Raw genomic sequence first — 16,138 nt, 5'->3', positions numbered from 1 at the left:
GGACCTCCAAAATTATCCTGCTGTTGTGAATGTTATGTACAATGCTATATTGCCCTTCCTAAATTGTTCTTTATTTAGTATCCTTTATTTCCAATCTCAAGTAGAGGTGTCATAGGGTATTACTGGCTATTCTCTCGGCTCTTAGACTTAATCTGACATGAGTGCATTAGGAACATTAGAAACATTTCCACAGTTGAATAGCTCTTTGAGGGTAAAAATAACTCCAAGTTTTTTTAAGTCGTTAGAAACGATTCAATTTGGTTTCATATCGGTCCTGAGATCTTTTGTCAATGAGCTGAAATCAGAAAGAAGTCGCTATTGGTACCAGTGGAAAGGAGAATCCAAAAAGATATTTAAATTCTCAGCTTCTTCTTGGAGCTATGGAAAAGCCTACAGAGCACACTTTTGGAGTCCAACGCCACAGCAGCACAGTAGATCCTGGTGAGACACGGAGAGGCCCACGACGCGAACGCGGGGATGGAGAGCTGCCTGCCGAGGCTGCCCTTCTTTCTACTCCTGCACATCAGTAATGCACTCAGCTGTGACCACTTACTTCCATCTAAGGGTCCCATCCCGAGGCCTTGGCTTACACTTGAGGCCTGACTCTTAGCCCTAAAATAATGGCAAATACTCAAGAATAAAGGAAAAAAACATAATTTATAAGGACATTTTGGTCATTTCTACGAGAAAATATAAAACGCTGGTTGAGATATTATGATGATATAGTTACCAAAAACAAAAGAACTTTCTAGAAAAAGAGTGCCCCTTTGCTCCCACCAGAGCATATTAGAGCTTGAGCAGGCAGCTGAGAGGCTTGGGTAGTTCTCTTAATTGCGCTATTACAAGTTTATGGGCCTGTTACAGGACAAATTTGTTTCCATTAAGCCCTATTTAATATAAAGACAAACATATTCTCAAATAGAAATGCTAATGGTGTATTTTTTAATGCAACCAACTACCCACACATAGTCTCATGAGAGTCGACTGACTTAATTTTATTCACAGTACAAACAGCTATTATTAAAAGCAAATTAAATGGCCTACAGAAAGCTGTTAATGCGAGTTCCATTATGGCAGGGAGAAATAATTTCTGCATTGGAAGAATTCACAGGAAGACAGACGAAGACTGGTTTATAAGCCTTACTTACTGTCAGATACATAGCTGCATAGACACTGAGGGCCGCCTCTTTGGATGGAAATGTTTTCCTTGCCCTCATGATGAGATCTGGGTTGCCCGTGCAGGCCTCTTCCCCACTGATGAACTGTGTGTACTGCTGACATCCAAGCGCCGTATAGTTGGGCTTACACAGGGCAAGAAAATGTGGAGCCAGGTTCCCCGTGACTACTTGTCCAGCATTGACAAAGATATCTGTAGCAAATAGTCCAAACGTATAAATCCCTGGGGAAGAGAACAAATCATTTTAACTCTTCAGGTTTTTGTGTTTTAGTTTACAATAAACCAACATGGAAATATTTTAGAAATTATAAAATAGTTCCTACATACATACATATGGTTCCTTCCACTTCACTCCTCTCCAGTTCCTCCCTTCGCTTTCTGGAGTGGTGGGAGTGTTAAATTATTTAACATATTGAGCTGTCTACCACTGGCTACATTTTTATGCATGGCAGGTTTATAAGACATAAGATAGAAGAAAATATATTCTAAGGCTGTGGTTGAGTAATGAGATTTTTTAAATGGAGACACATTCATTTCCCTTGAGAGAGTTCAGTCTATCACTTTCTACTAATGCTAGCCATCTTTATTTTTTCTCCTTATTTGAAAATATTTTTTCTCTGACTACATAAAACAAAGCCATTTTCTCCCTTTGATTATGCTTCTTAAGCTCATTCAGAATGATATTAACTCTGTGGGAGGTGCCAATTAGCAGTAAAATCCAACGCCATCAGTTTTCATTTAAATATCATGGAGAATCTTAAGTAAAGCAGAATGTTTTCAGATTCATCTCTACATTGCCTTCAGAAACACATTTTTAAAAGTCACATAACAGCTAGTAACTTAGTTTCACCTTATCTTTTATGGATCGAGTTTTAGTTTATCAAATTTGGGGCAAGTTCATAAACAATAAAACCATCAAAATTATTATTTTTCAATTATCTTCACAGTATTAAAATTTATTTGCTTGGGTTACCTGAAGGTATAAAATTAAGTACATAGATTTTCCCCCCCTTCGTAAGAAACATACCAATTAACTCAAATACACATTTTCTAATTTCAATGTTATTGATCATTATTGCCAAAAATTATCTTTGTACTTAAGTAGGGTAGGCAAAATAAATTCTTTGGCATCATTTTCAATTAAACTTACAAATACAACTTTCAAGGATGTGGCACTGAAAAGAACCCCATTCTTTCATAATTTGGGGAAATTAAATCCATCAGGACATTTTAAAACTACACCAAAAAAATACTTCCCCAGTACTTGGTTCATTAAAAAGTCATATAATTCTATTATAATAATTAGCTGCTTTTTTTCTCAGTGTATTTCTGGATCGTTTGTTTCCTAAGAGTTACATAATTATTGGCTATTGTGCAGGAAAGCACCAGGAAAGCTGTGCAGTATCAAATAATTTTCCAGCATTAGATGCATGGCCGTCCTTTTCATTTTCAAAATATTACATAAGATTATAAAAGGTTTATGCACACAAGTCTGCACACAGCAAAACTCTGTGTATAGACAAATGAAGCAAAGACCTTAGCTCTCTCTTTATCCAAAATTTTAAAAGGAAACAACACAAAGCTCTTTTTTACATCTTACCCCTTTTCCATGAGTCAAGTAAATGTTATCAAAAGTAGAAATTTGGAGAGGTAGAGAAATAAAAGCGAGTGGAACTCAATAAAATGTTACGGTACTCAACTTCTCCTTCCAAATCTCATGGCCTAGCCTGGGAACCTAAATGACAAGCCTTCATCTCCACCCTCTTGAAATCTAGGCTAAGATGGACTCATTTTATTTAACCAAACCATTCCTTTTATCTGGTGTAATAATTTTTCCTGTTTAAAATAGAGAGAACTATTTGATAAGGATATGGAAATATCTCTTGATACTTGTAAAGTTCCCAAATGTGCTTAGGAATTAAAATGTCAGTGCATCAGGCCCAAGGTCAATGCTGTAGTTAACTACAAAGATACTTATTAAAGTGAGATCCCATGAGTGCATCCCTCTGCTGACTTGAAGAATAAAATTACCATACATAATGATGTCCTATTATGCAGTAATGCTTTGCTTAGAGGCTTCCCATTTTATTATAACAAATCAGAAACATCCAAATCATGATAAACAAGGGAACAAGAAACAAATCAAGCACGCCTAAATATTTTATAAAATGATATAAGAAGAATCATTTGAAGACTTAAAAGCACACTTTGTGCCATATATTCTTTAGAAATATGTGTGCAAATGCATAAAAATATTTTACTTAAGTATAATATAATTTGCTTAACAGTGTTGAGATAGTGTCAATTTCAACAAATATTTGCAGTTCTGAGTATATTATTGATTGTTTTGTTATTAAATGACATATAAAGAGAAATGAGTCAAGAACACAATATTGATGGATGTGAAAAAATAATTTTTTAATGTTTTATATAAAAGCTATTCCTGCTACAGTATAAATGAGGGCTTTGGACATGTATAACTTGATGGCAATAGAAAGAACAGTCTTAGATACGAAGACCTTTCATCCTCAGAGAGATTTAAAGGCATGATGACATTTGGTTAGTCTTTAAATGGGTTTATATATAGATTAGGTGATCTAGACATAATATGTCCAAAGTCTTCATCTTGATCCCATGGATATGAGAAATATATAGAAGAGTTGTGGTATCCTTAATCTTAATACGGATCAGAACTTATCTTAAATGTTATTCAGTATAAACAGACATACTTTTTTTTAATCTGATAAATCCAGGAAATAATCATTTATATTAAATTTTATTGTGTCAGTTAAAAAATTTGTCTTGACCAAGTTTCCACTGAATCGGGATGATTTTCAGTAATTCATCAATATTCATATGTATTAATGCTAGAATTTGAGATTGAAAGTTAAATTATCAGTAAAGCTTGTCCTCTAGTAAAATCACCAGTACATTCTTGCTGACATTAAAAAACAGCTCAGAAATAGCGTGTGGAGCGCTACAAGTGGTAATTAACAAATGCAACATTTCTTTTATATGCCGAGCTATTTTTCTTGCCCTTCATGATTTTCAACAACCTACCTACTATCATTTCTCCCTAAGCACTGTTTCTGAAATTTCATAAACACAGTAAATAATTCTTTTAATTATGTAATTTTTAGTTTCTTAAAGAATTTTAAATATCCAAAGGTGGTGTTCTTTGTTAAAATAATATGGAAATGACACCTGGAGTCTTGCAATATAAAAGAGAAAGTAGTATGCAATGTTTATTTTTAAAACCAAATTAAAACATTTCAAAGAAGATATAATCTAATATTTGCATACAGTTAAAATGCTGGCCATTTTAAAGGTGAGCCTATACATAAACATTGTTTCAGCAACAATAAAAACAATTCCATGAACACGTACCAAGAAATCGCACAGTTCGCCGCACCAGTGGGTTTATATAGCAACAGTCTCCAGTTAAAATAGTTTTCTCCTGGTTTTCAAAATCTCTTGTGGCTAGTTGTAGGCAAAACACAGCAGTTTCTCCAACTATTATCTTGCAAGGAAATAAAAGGTTAAAGAACATTAGATTTTAACCAGTATAAATGTAGAATATTTCTGTTTTTAAAAAACATAAGAAGGAGCTCCTTTGAATGGTAACAATTTCAGTATAAAACTGAACCATAATTGTTTAACCAAATCCTTTTCTTATTAATTTATCCCTACGCATATAACCCATATTTCTCTCAATTCAAGAGAATATTAAACTGATAAATGACAAATAAAAATAGACCATAACATTTTTGTTCTCTAAAAAATTTCATTAAAAAAATAAAATATAGAAAGGACTTTTGCTTTAAGGAAGCACTCATTCATTTTTGGTGTGTAATTGAATTCTATATTTTATTTTCAAGTGATTGCGTCTTGCTTAAATTTGACTCTCATGAAAAGCAGAATAACTCTCTACGCAAATATTTTTGAAAAGATCTGATATAGACATACTAATTTAAAATTATGCTAATACTTTGATAACAAGAAAAAAATAATCAATTCACATGTTTGGCCTTCAGGTTATCCTTTGCCAAAATGTCATTATTCTATTCTGAAGCATTATTAAGAATTATAATCATTAATATATTCTTAATACTTTATACATACATCATTTTCATCTTCATAAAAACCCATATGACACAGAGAATATTATCATATCTCTTTTATAAGTGAAAAAAACCAAGACTTGAATTCAAATGAATTACCCAAGGCCACAGAGCTAGTGAGGAGAAAAATTAGGTTCTGGTACAGATTCTTTACTCAGCTATGCTGATTTACTAAAGGACCCAGCTATCTTCATTGGTATTTGTACCATCTGCGGTGTTTTCATACATGGTCCTTAAAATCACCCAGCAAGGAATTAGAGCAAGTGCTATTATTCCATTTTACAGATGAGGAAATGGAGGCTTGGGGAAGCTAAATAATTTGCTCCTGGTCAGGCTGGGCAGAAGCCACAAAGAAGTTTCTGATTCAGCCCCAGACCTTTTGACTCTATTTAACGCCATGAACAACAGTACTAGAAACAAGATTAAGAGAAAAGAAAGTGGAGCCAAGAGTATTTTCCTAATCTGTCATTATTAATGTTTGTTTTTAGCACATCTTGTCAAGGTTAAATAACGTACTCTATAGGGAGTCCCTGACATCCCCGGGGGAAATGCTTTTGGAATCTTTATGAAAAGCAATATCTATGATTATAAGATATTCAAAGTTATAAGCAGGATTAGAAAGGAGGTCACAGGAGGTTAGGCGTTTGACCTAATTTCACCTCAAGATGAGCAACAGATTATGAGGCATCTCTTAATTTTTATCCTTCTTTCTATTTCTTTTTCCTCTTTTCTCACTATATCTCTTCTTTCAAGTAGGGCAGAGTTCAAGGTTAAACCAGAAGATGTTGAGCTGAATTATGATAAAGGAGTCTACTCTTGCCTATCTGGTAAGACTGGGTTGAATTAGGAAAGACTAGAGTTTATAGTCTTCCAAATCCTCCTGAAATTTTAACTTTGGTAAAGTAGACCAAGTATGTGATGACACAGTTCATTCAGCCTAAAGAGACACAAGAGGTGTTTTTTATAGGTTTGTCAGCTGCCACCAGGCCCTAGGAGAAACTGACAAACAGACAAGCTGTGTGTTGACACCTTCTTGTCTCCCTCTCTGAGTCACTCTTTCATGCCCTACCACTTCTCTGTCACTCCTTAAAAGAAATTACTTCCCGAGTTTTCAGTTTCAACTTTCAGTTTTCAGTCTCAGGGATGTTTTGTCCCAGAATTTTCCAAATTCTAACAATCTGTCATCTACTCCACATCATGAGCTGACTGGCTCCCTGCCTGATTCTGCCCTCTCAGATTTCTCTTCTCCACAGGAGGTACCATGGAGTCTCCACTCTCAGGTTGGCTCCACCCCAGGGTACACTGAACCCCCAACTCAGTCTGTTAATACACTAAATTCCCTAGAATGTAGTAACCACCCAAAAACTCTTACTGAATGCATGAATGAATTGCATCTCAATAGATCTCATCTTCAACAGATCAGAAGGTCTTAGTCTGCCTCTGACCTTTGCCTGACTCCTAACAACCAACTTCTTCTGCCTTGTTCATGTGATGAAGGCTCCACCCTCCACCCTACTCCCTACAACCAGATCCTGTATGCTTAGGCCCTGACTTGATAACTCATTTAGTTATCAGGTTCCTACCAGACTAAGAGCTGTCTTGTCTGGGCCACTCTTTCCAGGGCTACTCTTTGCAGTTTTCCTAATGCTAATCTCTTGCTTACCTACATCTCAGCATATTACACATTCCTGAATTTCCTGTTTGTGTCTTGTTATTTTTGTGTGTGTCAAAAAAACACTATCTCAGTCAATTTTGTTTGGATGTACTAAAAGAAACTCACTAAAACTAGAGTAAGCAAAATAGGAAATTAATTCTAGAGTTGATGAGTTATCGCAGAGTCTAAGGGGACGGGGCTCAGGATTAAGGCCAAGAATGGAAATTCCTCAAGAGTCCAGACAACTACTTTCTCAGTCTCATTCCCTGGAGTCACACTATCTCTCATCTCGGCTCTCCTCTGAATGCCTGACTTACTCTTGTCTTTCTGCAAGCCAGCTCTCCTGTTTCCTAGCATACCTGGTTATCCCAACAGTCTCCAAGACCCTTGGCTTGAACATGTTAGCTCAGTTCAAGGAAAGCTCAATTAATTAGGTTCATCGGACCCCAATTCAAAATTCCTGGGCAGGTCAGCTTGGGATATGTGTCTCCCTGATCCAATTCTCCGAGGTTAAGAGGGAGAGTCATGGTGTATGAAAACTGCTTCTGTGGGTAGAGAGAGTAATTCTCAAAAAAAGGGAGCTTCAGAGTGACCATCAGATATCATGTGCCTCTCGATGGAAACACAAACTACCACCTATAAAGTATTCTTGCCAAAAGACTCTAACGTGAATCTGATCGAGCCTGTAGAGACAGTTACCAATTTACAAAAACATAGAGGTCAGAAGCACATGTTAGCCTGCACCCTGGGACGCTACTAACAGAATCCAGACTGTGGTAAATTCTACAGTACAAACAAATAAAGTGCAAGAAAAGAAAAAAGGAAAAGAAAAGAGATGGAGGAGGGAAGGAGAGATTAAAAGAGACTTAAAAGATGCATCAACCATTGCAATGCTAAAAAAGAAGACAAAAACAACTGGAATTTGTATACTCAATGTCTATAACTAACGACATTAAGAAATTATGATTAATTTTTGAGGTATTATAATGTAAAAAAAAAAAAAACAGAGAGAGAGAGAGCTGCAGTGACGTGACGTCTACTTGAAACTCTTCTCCACTCTACCTTACTGGACCTCCCCCATGCTAGTTCTTGCCCTAAACTAGCCCTTTCCACCGTGTTCTCTGGATATGGTGTTCTGCGTGCCTACTTGGACTTCCTCTCATCCAATGTACGGGCCAAGGCCCTAGTGTCTGCTTTCCTCCAGTGAGCATATCTACTTCATGCTCTACTTCTCCCTCCCTCATGGCAATATCTATGGAACGCCTTACCCGAATCATATTCTCTCTTAACTTTCCTTACCCGAACTTCCTGAGTCAAAATCCCCATTGTTAACTTCCCTCAGATAAGTTCAAGTAATGAAAATAAAACAACTCTCATTATGATGAACATTTAGATGCCTTCTGAGTTAAGGATGCAACTCCAGGCACTGATGTTTAAAGAAGAGTTTATAACTAGCTGGGTGGACACAAAGAGAAATAATTAATAATGGTACAAGACTACACATGCTGAGTTTTATTTGACTGATTTGGACAATAAATGCTATTAGAACATTTAGGAAGAAGTGTCGCTGAGTCACTGAGGGCGTCTGTGTTGGCCATGAAGGTACCATGAGGATCTCCTACTGCAGGAAGGCTTTAGGACTGATGGCCCCAGCTGCTCCTGCTCCTCTGGATCCAGCACGGAGTCCCTGTTCATGCCATACTTGCTGCAGGCTCCTGCTAGCCAAGGATTAAGCATGGTGGGCATACTCACGTGAAACCACTCCTCTGAGATGTGGGGTACCTCTAACTGGTAATTTTGGTTTGAAGACTCCCCATGAGCCTGGCCAAATCGTTCTTGGAACTGTGCTGTATTCTGAGGTGCTTCCTACCCAAACCTCCTTCCTTCCCCTTCTCCTTCAGAGGGGTCAGACCTCCATCATATCTGAAGGCCCTCCCTGCCTTCTCTGGCTTACCACCCCCAACCTTTATCTTTTACAAGTGTTTCCCCTGATAAATCCCTTGTATATCTAATCACTTTTGGTACCTGGTTCTAGAAGAACTCAATTTAACACAGCATCAAAGAAAGACCGGCTATGATCCTGACTGCTTTTAAAGGTGGGATGGTTATGAGACAGATGTAGAGAATGTGGACACAGCCCTAGCAGGAAGACAGTGTTAGGAGAGGAAAGGAGGTAGGCTTTCTCCTGATAGCTCTCAACTTGACCTAAACATAGGCCAAAGTAGATTGAGTTTGCCTTGGAGGCGGAGGCTCTCATCAGTGAATTACAGACTTAAATTCTAAGTTCCCTGATTTTTATTTTGGTTCTTTTCTGCCTGTCCTGTCAGAAGCCCTTCCTGGAGCACTTCATTCCTCCTAAGGCTTTACCAACCCATGCTACTCTAAGGAATCCCAAATATTTCTCTTCTCCTGAACTCCAGATGCGGGTCTCCAACCACCCATTAAACAGCAGCATCTCAACATGCTCAGATCTGCAGACTGAAGTCCTCCAAGCCTTCCCACCCGAAATGCAATTCCCGTCCCCGAGCCTAAACCTCCTGCTTCTCCACGTCACCACCTCAGTTAACCCACTATCCTCACTTGGACACACAGGCTACCTCACACCCTTACACACCACGCTGACACCCCTGTTTCCCTCATTTGCCTCTCTCCATCAATTGCTAAATCAAGTTGCTTTTATACCTTAATTATATGTCAGATATGTTCCTTTTTATCACTATTGCCATTTTAAAATTCAGTCTCTCATCACTTCTTTCCGCATAGCAGCATCTTCCGAACTCGCCTCTGTGCTTCCACTTTCTCTGCTCTTCAAACTGTCTACTGCCAGATTGATCTATCGAAAACAGACTTTGTGCAACCCAAATTTCCTGTTTACAGTTTTCAGTCTGTCCTCATAGCCAATGGAGTAACAGGAATTGTCACAAGAGATTGTTTACAGCTGAGCCTAAATCTATCTTTTTCAGCTTCTGCAACTGTTACACAGCCTCCAGACAGGCTGTGTTCTAGTCACAGCTAAACATTTTCATTCCCCAACATACCAGGCTTTTCCACACAGCCAGGCTTTTATACTTGGTCCATGGCTTGGTATAGGTTGGTAGGCAGGGCACAGATCTGTGCTTGAGACATGATTTAAATATTGCTTACTCTATTGCCACTTTATGTCTATTCCCGGTACATCCCATTGCTCCCTCTGGGTGTTTCAATAGCACTTTGTACATTTAGTATGGTTCTTTTCACATGGTTTTATAAGTGTCAGTAACATCTGTCTCCTCCACTCCGTTGAGAGCTTCTCTGAGGCAGGGACTGTGTGTTTCTCTTTATGCTTCCATGTTAAAGCACAGTGACTGCAATAAACATGAATGGCTGTATGAATGAATGAAATACGGTTCCATCTGCCCACTTCATAGATACGAACACCCATCCGGAGAGAAATAAAAGAGTAAAACATGCTTGAGTCACACAGTTGCTGGCACAGCCAGAATTTGAATCCAAGTTCGGAGGTATTTTGACCACAGCCTCTGCCTGGGAACTTGCAAGTCTTTCTTCCAAGTTTTCCAGGCTAAGCCAAGTCAGCCCCCTGCTCCCACTCCCACTCCTAAAGGCTCAGGTCACACCCTGGAGTTCAGGCACGTTCCTAGCACTTCTACAGTTTGAAGGGGAAGGTATTGGGATAGAGAGCACCTCATAAGGACCCTTCCAACTTCTGGGGTCTCCAGGAATAAGAGGACTGAGCACAGAAAAAAATTTTCCTGATCTTTTCAACACACATGCCAGTCTTCCAACAACGACCAAAAGAGCTTCACAGGACCCTTCCAACTCTGCCATTGTTTTTTGAGATTCTGTTTTCAGTGACATTTCTTCCTGTTTCCTCTGCATATCCTTGGTTCTTATATGGAATTGACGACCTGGTGGTTTGGTCATCTTCTCACTACTATCAAGAAGGGAGACTTAATCTGGTGTCACTGGCTGCCATTTTCATTTGATTCCCAAAGCGGCCCTTGGGTAAAGAGCATAATTGGTTTGCTTTCTCTCCTGAGAGTGGGAGAGGGGAAAACATGACAGTACAAGGGCAGAGAAGCCAGAGATGGGGATGCTAAGAGCTCTGTCACTTCTTAGTGTTCCTTGATAAAATTTCCTTTCTTCTGTGAACTAATAAATGAAAGCTGTTTCCAGAGAGAACTGAGGTGATGAACAGTGTTAGCTGAGATTGACCAGGATGATTACAGCCCCTCCTCCTGCCTGCCACAGGCTCCAGCTGTCTCTGGAGGGTGAGAAAGGAGCGGAACTTCGAGAAGGACACCTGTGGCACCAGTGGGGAGAACCAATGGGCTTCCCATGGTCAGGTGTTCACAGCAGGGCCTCTGTCCCCCCTCAGCAAAACTCATTCATTGGGACATAAAAGAAAAAGGGAGAAAAAAGTGCACTGTTAGCAGAGAGTGTAGGTTGGCACAGTAAATACATAGCTGTCAACCCTCACTTTCTTTCTTTCCTCTGCCTTCTAGCTCCCCTCACCTGGTCTCACTAACCTCATTCCACCCCCACTCCTCCTCTGCCAGGAAAGGCAAAGCTTCTGCCAGTTCCCCAGTTCAATAGGAAGCCCTAACGCAACCCCTGTGGCAGGTTGGTTTCAATCTGATCTGGAATATAAGAGGCCCACCAAAGGCTCAGGAGCTGACAGTGAAGGGCCCTCACCACTGCACCTACCCAACCAGGGCTGTGTCTGAGCAACCTTGTTTTTTAGTCACAGTCTCCTCTCCACTGCAAACTGACAGTCTGCCTCCTTGGAGGCAAGAGTTGTGTTCCTGAACTTCACCCAACTTGATAAACAAGCTCTACATTCCATAGATCTTCCAAAACTGGAGTACTACGTACTCTATTATATGCCACCCTCTCACTGAGTCACTCCATTATCTCCACTGAACTCAGGGTTGACATTATGAAGCCCCTTGAAGCCTGCCTTGCTTATCAAGCCAGAGCTACACATTTCCATTCCTAAATGACCCATCCATGTCTCCATCCTGTCTTTGAGGGCAGATTTGGTATCTGGCCCTGTTTCTTATCCATTACATTGTTCGGCAGTGAGTAAAAAGGCCCATCTTGCTGATGAATAGCAACCTAGAAAAATGCAGGTGTAAATCATAAATCCCCAGGTATAAATGTATAATTGTCTCTGTTATGAGCACATAACATCACTCTCATACCTCAACTCCCAGAGGCTGACCCTGTTATCTATATTCTCTAATGAAAAAATACCAAAGCAAGTTTTTCCAGGAAGATTAAATCATTGTAGATTTCCATCAAATGTCAAACTCCAAATAGCTTTATGGATTCATTTACATCAACCCAATTAGAAATTCCTCTCCCCTTCAACTAGTGATGACTCAAAGATATCCATGCATCACTGATTTGAAATTGGTACAAGAAAATCATTTCAGACGTAATGCAGCAGCACAGTTCATGCAATCAGGGTAACAGTGCTTCACCCTGTCTCACAATCTTCAGACATACGTCAACGAATAGCTACAAAGATACTTTAATCTGTCAAAGTATAGTCATGGGATACACAGATTTTAAAATGTAGGGAGGTATTGGGTTTATATTTAGGTTCCTATCAAACATATTGTGCATTCTTGGTTATTACACAGACACATATATGGAGAGAGCTTATTTTCCATCATCGATTTCAGGCGAGCCAAGGAAAGCTCTGAGGTATACTACAAGGTGAATAGTTGCACTGGGTACTATCTCACGAACTTTGTGTCATGTGGGGAGAAACTAAGATTTCTTCTGTGTACGTATGGATTTCAGCACCCTTGCTAAGTAAAGAAGATGCTAACTTCTCAGAACACAGTTTCTGAGTGGAATCAAGGTTAGGAGACAGGAGAACTAATTGGAGTGAAGAAGTAATATAGTTGGTAATGCAACGTTTGCAGTTGAACTATGGTTATGTCTTACTGTAACTGCATATATTTCAAAATTTGACCACCAAAAACTTGTGTTCTCACTTTCATACTATAAAGCTGCTGTGGGAAGTGGCCACCCAGCCTGAACCCACACTCCCTGCACACCTGCCTCTGGGAGATTTACACCAAAGGAAGGTCAGGATGAATGATGTGTCAGTTTCAGACCAAAGAGATAAAGCGCCTTCTCCATGTTATCCGTCTCCATCTGCTGGCTGGAAGCAGGGAGATCTCTGGGCCCAGAAGTTTTTGGTGCCACAAGATGGAAAGAGTCCAGGTCGCTCAGTCAGCGGCCCTGCATCAGACTGTTACATAGCGAAAGATAAACTATAATGTGTGAAGCCAGTGAAATGTGAAAGTTTATTTGTTATAGTAGCTAAAACTTACTAATTTCCCTGTTTTTAATAAAAAGAGGGCAAGTCTCAGGCTCAAAGCCTTCAGCAGAAAACAACAATAACTGGCTAGAATCCAAAAACTCCAGTTTTCATTGTATTTGTTTTATGGTAACCTTCTAATTATCAAGTGTTGTTGGTATGCCTTTGATGATAATGATATAAGTTTTCTTTTACAATAATTTGTTAGTAAAATGGATTAATTTAAAGAAAAAAATGATAGTTGAGGTAGTATGCAGCCATGATAGAAATAATGAATGTGATACCGAGAGGCAAATTCGGGAAACATTTAACACACAATTAAAGCTATCTTAAAGCTTCTGCAAAGCAAAAAAACCTCCAAAAAACAAACAAAATCAACAAAAGGAAAAGGCAACATATGGAATGGGAGAAAATATTTGCAAATCATATATCTGGATAAAGGGGTAATATCCAAAATAGATAAAGAACTCATACAACTCAATAGCAAAAAAACAAACAACCCGATTTAAAAAATGGGCAGAAGAACTGAATAAACAATTTTCCAAAGAAGACATACAAATAGCCAAGAGGTACATGAAAAGATGCTCAGCATCACTTATCAGCAGGTAAATGCAAATTAAAACCACAATGAGATATCATCTCATACTTGTTGGAATAGCTCTTATCAAAAAGACAAGGGATAAGTGTTGCTGAGGATGTGGAGAGATGGGAATCTTTGTACACTGTTGGTGGGAATGCAAATTGGTGCAGCCACTGTGGAAAATGGTATGGAGTTTCCTCAAAAAGCTGAAAGCAGAACTACTGTATGATTCACAATTCCACTTCTGGAATATATATCTAAAAGAATTGAAATCAGAATCTTGTAAAGACATCTACACCCCCATGTTCATTACAGTATTATTCACAATCGCCAAGATATGGAAACAACCTAAGCGCCCGTCTATGGATGAATAGATAAAGAAGATCCATATGACAGAATACTATTCAGCCACGAGAAAGAAAGAAATCCTGCTGTTTACAACAACTTGGATGAACTTGAGGTAAATAAGTCAGACAGAAAAAGAAAAATACTGTATGATCTCACTAACATGTGGCATCTAAAAGAGTCAAACTCATAGAAACAATTTAATCTTCAAAACAACCATATGAGAGGGATGGCCCAGTGGCCTAGTGGTTAAGTTCAGCACATTCCGCTGTGGTGGCCTGGGTTTAGTTTCTGAGCATGGACCTACACCACTCATTGGTGGGCATGCTGTATCAGTGACCCACATACAAAACAGAGGAAGATTTGCACAGATGTTAGCTCAGAGTGAATCTTCCTCAGCAAAAAAAACCCCCAAAAAACAAAATAAAACCCCACAAACTTATGAGGTAAGTATTGCTATTAAAATTCAATTACAGATAAAGAAAATAAAGCATAAACGAAACCACCATGGCCGGATATAGAGTGGGGAACCAGCATCTGAACCCAAGGTTGGTCTATCACCCGAGCCCACGCTCTTCACCTTCACATGTTACTAGCTGCGGTTAATACTGTGGGCATGTGGCGACCAGGAGGCCCTAGTACGCAAGCGAGAGGACAATTTCAGTGAAGCAGTGGGTCAAAAGGCAGCTTAGACAGAGGGACACGAAGCCAAGAACTGGATTTGTTCCTTCAAGTTGAGGTTTGCAGTCTTTCAGAGCCCCCTGTTAAAATACAGACAGCACAGGATAAGAAACACGTGAAGCTGTCATCCCACCCACTGGGTGGGATAAGCTCTTTAATTGTTTTTTAACTGGGAAACCAGTGGAAAGGTGTTTGTCTGTTTTGAAAGTGCTCTATGGGTAGTGGTTCTAAAATGTGGTCCCCAGACCAGAAGCACCTGGGAAGTTGATAGAAAAGCAAATTCTCAGGCCTTACCCCAGACCTAGTGACTCAGAAAGTCTGGGCGTGGGGTCCAGCCATCTGTGTTTTAACAAGCCCTTCAAGCTCTATAAAGGATATTTCAAGGGGTCTAAAACTCCTGACCACCACAGGTTTTAAATTTGTCAGGGATATTTTAAAAGGGATTTCTAGAGCGCTGGCCCCGTGGCCGAGTAGTTTAGTCCGCGCCCTCCGCTGCCGGCGGCCCAGTGTTTCGTTGGTTCGAATCCTGGGCATGGACATGGCACTGCTCATCAAACCACGCTGAGGCAGCGTCCCACATGCCACAACTAGAAGGACCCACAACGAAGACTATACAACTATGTACCCGGGGGCTTTGGGGAGAAAAAGGAAAAAATGAAATTTTTAAAAAAAAAGGGACTTCTAGATATTTATTTGAACCAATAATTACTAGGTACTTGTACTGTGTAAAGAGCTATTCTAGGCATTGTAGTGAAGGGGGGCATTATAGAAGGAAAGGTTAAATGAAACCTAAAATAAAAAGACACTCGATGCTCTCACTTTCGAGATATTTTAAGTGAGACCTGGAAAGACGAAGTGTCCTGATAAGCGACTTGATGCTGAGCACCCTACAGGTCACCCTTGTCCTCTGGCTCATAGTCCACTGCACTTCTCACTACGGCTGAAACGCAGGAGTTCATTCGAGACACTTAAAACTTACCTGCAATACAGATGCATACACAAATAACACTAGTGAATGAATAAAGGAGAGATGAGATAGGATTAAGCGCTGACTGAGGCCTGAGTTTGCAAGTGACCAAATGTGGCGTTATGTCTTGGAACACTCTCGCAGAAAGAGTGCTTGCAGAAGACCCTTTGCAGAAAGGGATCCAGTCTTCTTCAACACCATCCATGCAGTGTGGTCAATACTAACCCTCCGGGGCTTGAGGACCAGAGAGCATGGGATAGAGAAGTGCTGCCTGCAATG

At 39.6% G+C, this 16,138-nt stretch overlaps 1 protein-coding gene across 2 annotated transcripts in view; it reads right to left on the bottom strand.

Annotated features, from left to right (window-relative positions):
• The window catches only part of PLPPR5 (phospholipid phosphatase related 5), a 108,580-nt gene that overhangs the window by 65,483 nt on the left and 26,959 nt on the right, over window positions 1–16,138 (bottom strand). For both annotated transcript variants that reach the window (XM_001490335.6, XM_023641564.2), the window contains exons 2-3: window positions 4,565–4,697; window positions 1,149–1,399 (exon numbers count right to left, since the gene is read on the bottom strand). In XM_001490335.6, coding sequence (XP_001490385.5) covers window positions 1,149–1,399; window positions 4,565–4,697 — 384 coding nt within the window. The remainder of the gene's footprint in view (window positions 1–1,148; window positions 1,400–4,564; window positions 4,698–16,138) is intronic.

The sequence above is a fragment of the Equus caballus genome, chromosome 5, assembly GCF_041296265.1.
Source record: "Equus caballus isolate H_3958 breed thoroughbred chromosome 5, TB-T2T, whole genome shotgun sequence".
NCBI classification, from domain to species: domain Eukaryota; kingdom Metazoa; phylum Chordata; class Mammalia; order Perissodactyla; family Equidae; genus Equus; species Equus caballus.
The sequence above is the reverse complement of the archived record's forward strand: the minus strand, read 5'-3'. Positions and strand labels throughout refer to the sequence as shown.